The 7,887-nt window shown below is 55.9% G+C and overlaps 3 protein-coding genes across 3 annotated transcripts; 1 reads left to right on the top strand and 2 right to left on the bottom strand.

The window, feature by feature from the left end:
• Positions 1-555: 555 nt before the first annotated feature.
• TRIREDRAFT_110423 (uncharacterized protein) lies at positions 556-2,141 on the bottom strand (the record flags this gene model as incomplete). Its single annotated transcript, XM_006967942.1, has 2 exons — positions 556-1,578; positions 1,686-2,141. The coding sequence occupies 2 exons, from the start codon at positions 2,139-2,141 to the stop codon at positions 556-558; spliced, it is 1,479 nt and encodes a 492-aa protein (XP_006968004.1).
• Positions 2,142-3,385: 1,244 nt separating this feature from the next.
• TRIREDRAFT_34327 (uncharacterized protein) lies at positions 3,386-3,843 on the top strand (the record flags this gene model as incomplete). The annotated part of the gene is made up of 2 exons (XM_006967903.1): positions 3,386-3,492; positions 3,693-3,843. Coding segments are annotated over 2 exons (258 nt in total), but the record flags the coding sequence as incomplete, so codon positions are not given.
• Positions 3,844-4,849: 1,006 nt separating this feature from the next.
• Positions 4,850-6,469, bottom strand: TRIREDRAFT_123321 (uncharacterized protein; the record flags this gene model as incomplete). Its single annotated transcript, XM_006967941.1, has 1 exon — positions 4,850-6,469. The coding sequence occupies one exon, from the start codon at positions 6,467-6,469 to the stop codon at positions 4,850-4,852; it is 1,620 nt and encodes a 539-aa protein (XP_006968003.1).
• Between the last annotated feature and the right edge of the window lie 1,418 nt (positions 6,470-7,887).

Raw genomic sequence — 7,887 nt, 5'->3', positions numbered from 1 at the left:
GGCGGAGGATCTTTGATAAATCGAGCCGGTACCTCATGTGGTATACTACTAATGGCAACTTTTGTCCTTTTTCTTATTCTTTCCCGACTTCCAAACATTACAATACGTCATGAAACATCAACAAGTTCGAGTAAACAGTGCAGAGGAAGCAACGCAAAAAAAAGAGGCATCTCAAGCCCATCACATTTTTGTGTGTTTTCCGGCGACGACAGCGTGTAAGAAAAAAAAAGAAAAAAAAAAAAAGTAAACCTCTCTAAACTCCTTTGTCCACTTCCTCCTCCCTTCGTCACACTGGCCGGCTTCCAGATTTTCCCCCAACTACTAGAGCACAGCGACAAGAGAGTACATCCAGCCAACGAGCCCATTGTTTTCCCTAAGAGAGAAAGAAAAAAAGAGTCACAAAAAGACAAGGGATGCACGACCAAAAAAGTTAAAAGAAGACGTTTGTTATAAACACAAGAGACCCAAGAAAAGACGACTGGGATAGAAAAGATACGAGGAAATAGCAGGGCTGTCGTTTCAATAATTGGATGAGTGAGACGCCCAGGCAGAACCCTATCTGCCGTTCCCTCCAAATGCAAAGTTACCAAAGACGCCGCCTCCTCCGCCCGGGGTCATGGGCCCCATGTTGGGCAGCCCGTTTGTGTTGTGGTTCTGCGCCGGGGTCGTCGCCAGATGCGCGGTGCCCGTGTTGGGCGTGCTGGGCGTGTTGCCGTTCTGCCCGCCGTTCTGGTCGCCGCCCTGGCCCATCATGGACATGGGCAGGCCAATGTCGGGGATGCCCAGACCCCAGACCTTGCCCAGATGATCGTCGGGGATCTCGCCGTTGAATATCCTGTCTCGCATCTGGAAGAAGACCTTGCCCGTGAGAAGCGAGTCCGAGCCCGCCTGGTGAGCGGAGCCGATGCGCTTAATCTTGAGAGTCTCGGCAATGTTCTCCAGACCCGACTTGTGCTCAAACTTTTGCAATATCTCCGCGGTGCCGGGGTCGCTGGGCGTGAGCATCCCCGAGTTGTGAAGCCTGATGGCGTGCTTCATCAGGTGCTTCACGTCGTACGTCTTGGGAAAGTATAGCTTCATCTTGTGGTCAAAGTCCACCTCGTCGTTTGGCAGAGGCGTGCAGATGAGCAGCTTTGTCAGGTAGCCAAAGTCGTAGCCGCCGTGGAAGGATATCCACCGGACATTGTCGAAGCATACTAGGCCGGACGGTATCAGCAGGGAGGCAAACTGATGGGGGTCAATTCCGTCACGCTCGAGCAGGTTAAAGTCGATGCCGGCCTGCTGAAGGGACTCGATCGATTTCTCATTGTACATGTCGTCTTTCAGGGAGAACTTGAAGTTGAACTGCCATGAATACGGAAACGGCCCTTGGCCAATGTGCCGCCTTGTTGCCGGGCTGAGGCCCAGCTCAGGGCCGGGCCGCGCTGGTGGTGTCTCTCCATCTTCGTTGAACAAGGTGATGCCAATCTGGATGACCTTGAGCATGTCCACGTTGGTCCGCAGACACTGGTAGTGGTAGTCGCTCTTCCCCCTGAAACCGCCCATGGGTCTTGCTACAACACCGGGGAATTCCGCGTCCTTTCAATTTCATCCTTGAGTTTCAGCACGATTCATCCTCCAAAACAGCACAACAACAGCATCATGGCAAACAATTGGGTTCGCAATGCGTCGAAACAAGGACTCACCATGGCTACATAGGGGTATTTGTCAATAATGTCTCTCAGCACAGCCATCTCCTCTTCGAGATTGTGTTTCCAGACTTCGCGTATCCTGCCCTTGTTGGACTGCTGGCTGCGCATTGTGGGATGATCCATCAATGCATTGTGCTGAACCTGGCCGCCGTGCTGCTGCTGCTGCGGCTGCTGGAGGGCTGCGGCCGCGGCATTGGGCCCATGCGCGAAGCCCATCCTCGCGCTCTGGCTGCCGAAGCCCGTGTCGGGGAAGCCGGCGGCGCCATTGAGGGCTGCGGCGTTGAACGAGTTGATGTTGTTGGGCGTAAATGGGTTCAGCTGGGCGTTGGCATTGAGGTACTGGTTTCCCAAAGGACCTCCCTGTGGCTGGCCGTGGGAAGGGAAGCCGGCTTGGTGGAAAGGCGCGCCGACGCCGGGCCCACCGCCGAAGGCCCGGAGCTGTGGTGGCATGGGAGCAGAGGCGGGCGGCGCTGGGATGTGCGGAGCGAGACGAGGCTGTGGCTGTGGCCTGGCAAACTTGCGACTAGCTCTGAAGCCTCTGAATGGTGTGGTCGAATGACTGGGAGTGCCGTTTCGAAAGGTTCGAGACTGAAGAAACCGAGGGGAGCGAGGCCGGACGTCGATATCACGGTGAGGAGGGGGAGCCGATGAAAAGTCGGGCGGGAGATGGAGCGGATGAGGGCTCTCGGAAAGAGATGCTTGCTCGACGGCCCAGCGGTAGCAGTTGAGCGGATCTTGGGGCGTAGGGTCGGCGGAGAAACGAGAATCTCTCCTCTTCTTCTTCGGATGCTTCCTGGGCTGCTTCTAACGTGACGTAGGGGGAGGGTATCCTGAATGTCCACGGCCTGGTCCGAACATTGGGCACGAGGGCTGGGGCGCACCGGGGAGGAGCTGGTTCGTGCCGCGGCAGGTCCGCTGTCGGCCTCTTGAGCGTCGAGACAGGGAGGAGAGACGTTCGGCGAGCGATGGCACCGGGGAGGCTGAATTTCCCCTTGCAATGTGCTGGCGTAGGGCTTTTTCTCCGCCTTGGCTGGTGTCCTCGATGCGGGATCGTTTGCGGCGGTCGATTGTCCTCGTCAGGTGGTCGATAACCGGAATATTCCTTGTTGTTGATTAGCGCTTCGTCAGAGGGACCCCAGGGAGAGAGGCGAGAGGGAGGCGGATCAGTACAGAAAGATGAGGCAAAGAGAGAAGAGACACGATCGCTGGTTGCAATTCCAGTCGTTCGCCTTTTGCAGGTCTTGGAGGAGGGTGACGGAAGCCACAGGCCAAAAAGCACCTACTACTAAGGTAGATACTTACCTACTACTGGCAATAGCCGGAGATGGCCCGTGCACCTCTCTCTCTCTCTCTCTCTCTCTCTCTCTTCCTCTCTAAAAAGGTACCTCAATGGGTGGAAGGTACTTCCTTGTTCGGCTGCAGCATTAATCCGGCCGCCTCGCCTCGACCTTGGCTCAGACCACCAGCAGCTCATCAACTGCGGGAACTTCGAGAGAGAGAGAGAGAGAGAGAGTAGAGCCGCTCGCTTTCCACTCCAGCGGTCCCTTTGTCGAGACATCACAACAGCTTTCCCACCGGCAACCATGCTTGCGACAAGGTATTTCCAAGCGAATTGGCTTGCTCCAGCGCTACAAGAGGGGGAATAGTTTTGTCGAGAAAACGAGTTGCTGACTGCTTTGTGTCTTCTTGCCGGCAGAGCACTGCGGATGGCCCACGGGCCCAAGCCCAACATCACCGGCTTCAACATGCGAGCCTTCAAAGAGGCCACCGGCCAGCCCCGATACGATCCCTGGGAGCGAACGTTGGTCATCCCTTTCCCATGTGTGCCCATCCCCTCTGGCAGGCCCCCCTTCCCTCATCACAAGTAGCGAGTTTTAGAAGGAAAAACGAAGAGATGTCATGACGAAGGAGGAAAAGCCAGAGGGGGGAAAAGCAGAGCGAAAATGAGAAATTAGTAATGAAGGCTGACAATTGGGAATCTTTCCAAACAAATCGTTATAGAGAGGCATGGCGATACCAGGGCACCTTTTCCAGGTGGAACCGCTTCAGGAGCGGCTTTCCCGGTCTGGGCATCGCGACGGTGGCCTTTGCCGGATACTGCACCTACGAGTACCTCTTCCTGAACGACGAGCACCACCACGGCGAGGGTCACGGCGAGGCGCACCACTAGAGAGTCTGTTATGGATGAGAATGGGAGGAGGGGGAGGGGGGGCTGGAGATGCTTTGCCGGGCGAGAAAGCTGTATGGCGAGTGCGTCATACGGAGATGCGCGAAGGGGAGAGAAGGGGAGAGAAAAATTGTATATATACCTCTCTTGGACGAGGAGGAGAATCCTTTGTCGGGGGTATGCGCTGGCAAAGGGAATCAAATGGCAAATATATATTCAACTTTCAAGCTTGCCAAACTGAATGTATGGCATCGCCATGATGAACCGGGACATCACTCACAGACTAATTTTCACACAAACGGCGGTTCCAGTCCCATAAAGACACATTGCTGTTCTTCTACTGGTAGTAAAAAGAGGGGTAGAGAACATTGGACCATTGGAGATATAAAGAAGAAGAAAAATTGTGTAATTCAATCATGTTTCCTATCATAATTCTACGTCTCTCATATAAAACGCTAGTTTTTTCTTTCTTTCAGTCTTTGCTTTCGGGATATGCTCCGACAACTGGGAGCTCCCTTCTCGCTTCCTTTTAAGAGCGCCCGTCCCCAGCTGACAAATGCCTTCTACCTTATACACCGCGTGGGAACAACGAAGGGGAAGTAAAGTGGAAAAAGGGGGGAGAGTGAGAGGGAGAAGCGAAGTATAAAAGGGGCGAGTGAGAGGGAGAAGCAAAGTATAAAGGGGGAGAGCGAGAGGGAGAAGAGAAGGAAGAGTGTGAAGATGAAGGGGGATGAAGATATCAATAGATGTAACAAGAAAACAAAAGTAAAGAGAACAATGTGTCGTCATGAGGTCGAAAAAAATCAAAGGAGACAAAACATTGTCCGACTCCAAATGTCATGCCAGAGCAACTGGTTTGAGAACACCGGCTATTTGTTGTTGAGAAACTGTGGGAGAAAAAGAGGAAAAAGACACCCAGACATGCCGAAAAAACAAGAACAGAGGAGAACTCGGATATGCAAAGAGGTCGCGCGTCATGTCGTGGGTATCTTTATTGCCCGACGCCGTTGACGACGTCCAGGACCTCCTCGACGGCCACCTCCAGCTCGCTGACCCTCTCCTTGAGCGTCTTGTTCTCGGCTTTCAAGAGGCCCACAGTGTCCCAGGCGATGCTGGCGTCCTGGCCCTGGCAGTTGCGGCACCCGTTGATGTCCCTGTTGGGGTCCCCGGAGATGCCCTTGAACAGCTTCTGAAAGGTAGTCATTTGCGGCGGCTGAGAGCCCCGGAGCACGCGAGACGGGGCCGGGCCATTTGCTCCTCCTCCAAAGGTGGATGTCCTCGACGGCGGGCCAGGCGGCGCAGGGCTTTCTACATCGGATATGACGCTTAGCGCCGTAAGGGTAGGGCTGCGAGGGCGAGAGAAGATGCTGGCAGCTTCGACGCTATCTTCATCCGTCTCGAAGCTGAAGTCGGTCTTGGAAGTCTCACCACTACGCCTCCATCCTCGCTTGCGCTGTTGCTGATCCTCCTCGACGCACAGGTCCTCGGATATCGACCCCTCCGACGGCGTCAAAAACTTGTCTCTGGCGTTTGCTCGCTCTTCCATCCGCAGCCTCTTCTCCTTGTTCAGCTCCTCCATCAGCGCCTGCATCACGCCCTCGGTGTCGGCCAGCTTCTGCGCCATGCCTTCCAGCTGCATCTTGAGGTGTCGCGTTCTCGTGTCGGCCTCTGCCTTTTCGTCGTCCTGCGCCTCCTTTTCAGCCATTAGCTCCTGGATCGTCTGCGCCTGGCGGTGGTAGGCAGTTTGAAACTTCTTCAGCAGGCCGGTTGCCGTCTGCTGCAGGTTCTTGAAGGCCGCCGGCGAGAAGGCCTGTCCGTCCGGCGGGGCGCCGTTGGGGAAGAGCGACGCTTCGATGTTGAGGTTGAGAAGCTCGTCGTCGCTCTTGGACACCACGACGGGCGCGGGGGCGAGCGCTTTCATGGCCGGCATCCTGGAGGCGATAAAGGAAAGGGCAGAACTGCGGACGGACGAGGGAGAGGAGGGGGAAGCAGCGGTATGGCTGTTGTTGTTGTTGCTGCTGCTGCTGCTATCGTTTAGGTCTAACACGCGTCTATCCTGACCGACTTCTCCAAGCGAGGTGCGACGCGTCGCAGAGGACGGCGGATTGCGGGAGTCTTGAGGGTGCAAAGAGGCTGGTGTCGAAGCGACGATTGACGATGTTTCGGGGGCTTGCCCGATCGGTAAAGGAATGTTGCTTGTAGTGTTGCTGGTGGTCGCGTTGTTTGCGACTTCAGATCGGGACCTCGAGTGGCCTCTAGGAAGCTTGGTATTGTGCCTCGGCTTCAGAAACGGCGGCAAGTCTGGACGGCCAGCGTGGTGGTCTTGATAGGAGATGGTGGTGGATTGGCGAAGAGGACTGTGGTTCTTTGGGGGGGAGGCCGGTCCCACAGCGTACAGGGCGTCTCTTCGGTCGACGGAGAGGCGAGGATTGCTGGTGGTGCGAGGCGTCGGGGTTGCTGTGAGTGTCGTCGCTGCTCGAGGTGTTGACGGGGAATCTGGGGCGAAGCTCAAGCTCGGTGAGAGAGGAGGCGTCTGAGTCTGCTGGCGCTGCTGCTGCTGGGCTGGCTGGTGCTGGTACCCCTGGCCGGGGGTTACAGTCGAGCTGCCCATTTGCCCGTCCAAGTGCCTTTGGCTGCGGTGTAGAGAGTCGGAGGGTGGAGAAGTGGACGGAAATATTGGGTCAGGCCAGCAGGTTGACCAGGCCCCCCCCAGTCGCTTTGCGATCGCTACCGATGCTAGTCGACTGTGTGTTGGCGTCTGTTCGCTTGAAGATTTTTCTTCCTTCCTTTGTATCTTTTCCCTGGCGCAAATGTCGGGTTGCGATGAATAGAAAAGAAGGGATCCTGCCTCGCTCTTGGCCTGCTCAAGGGGGGGTGAGAGCGAACAAGATTCGCTCTTCGTACAGGCGAATCTGGTGAGCCCCGGGTGACGATGAGATCAACAGGTTCAGGAACGAGACCCCGGCCCTCCTCTGTTTTCTGAGGTACTCTTTTCGAATCCGACAGTCGGCGCAATTCCGACAAGCGTCGATCCAGCACGGCGACAGTTATTCGCTCTCTTTGGGGGCGTTTCGACAGGATGCTCCCCACTGAGGCGCAATTCGCAATTCAGCGAGGGCAAAAAGGGCCGCGCAGACAAGAAGTGAATGTGTGTAATAATCCAGCACCCTGCTGTCAGTCGCTTGTATGTATGCCGGAACGAGTACGAGCCGTATGCAGCAGCTGTCTCGTGCTTGGAACCGTCCGCAAGTGTGCGTGGTGCGCGAGCGTGTGCCTGGATGTGCCTGTATGCAAACCTATGCAAACGTGCTTCCGTCCACGTCTGCTAGTCCCAAGGGCCCTGGACCAGAAGCTGCAGGTCGTCTGCAGGTTGCATGCACAGGATGCTGTGAACGGTGTAGCGGTCACGCACACGTCGCCTCATGCAGAGACGACTCCAGTCTTTTTTTTCTTCTTCCCTTTCTGCTTGTCCCTTGGCGCCGCTTGTTCGACCGCCTCGACGAGGAGGAGGGGTTGGGCTCCTTGTCCCTTTTTCTCTTTGCTTCTGTTTCTCCTCTTGTTTCTCTTGTCCGCCCAGCTGGGTTTATGCTGTTGCCTGTATGACGGCGTCCTGGTTGCCTCCAGCGACCACGACGACGTGTGTTTCAGCGATCCGAGACGGCGAGATGGTCACTGCCCGCGGGCTCTGGGGCCAAGATGGTACCTGTCTGTCTCAGATCCGCTCGAGGCTCGGCATGTGAAGAGGCCGGATTGGAATGGACTGCTGATACGCCGGACGTCAGCCTACTGTGCTCGTACAGTAAGGTATGGGTAGGTCGAGGCTAGACTTGCGATCCGAAGCTGGATGCCGTACGAGCATGGACGAGAGGCTTGTAGGGGCTAGTAGTCGGCAATGTACTCGAACGGAGTACCTGCGAGCACGAGGCATGCGGTGTGCACGTCCACGTATCACTTCGTGCTGGTTTGTACGACTTGTGCAGTGTATCACGCCCCAGCGTCGGGTGTCTTCCGTCTGTTTGTGATACTGTG

This window comes from Trichoderma reesei (genome assembly GCF_000167675.1).
Source record: "Trichoderma reesei QM6a unplaced genomic scaffold TRIREscaffold_20, whole genome shotgun sequence".
Classification (NCBI taxonomy): Eukaryota; Fungi; Ascomycota; class Sordariomycetes; order Hypocreales; family Hypocreaceae; genus Trichoderma; species Trichoderma reesei.
Note: the sequence above shows the minus strand (reverse complement) of the source record. Positions and strands in the feature narration are given on the sequence as shown.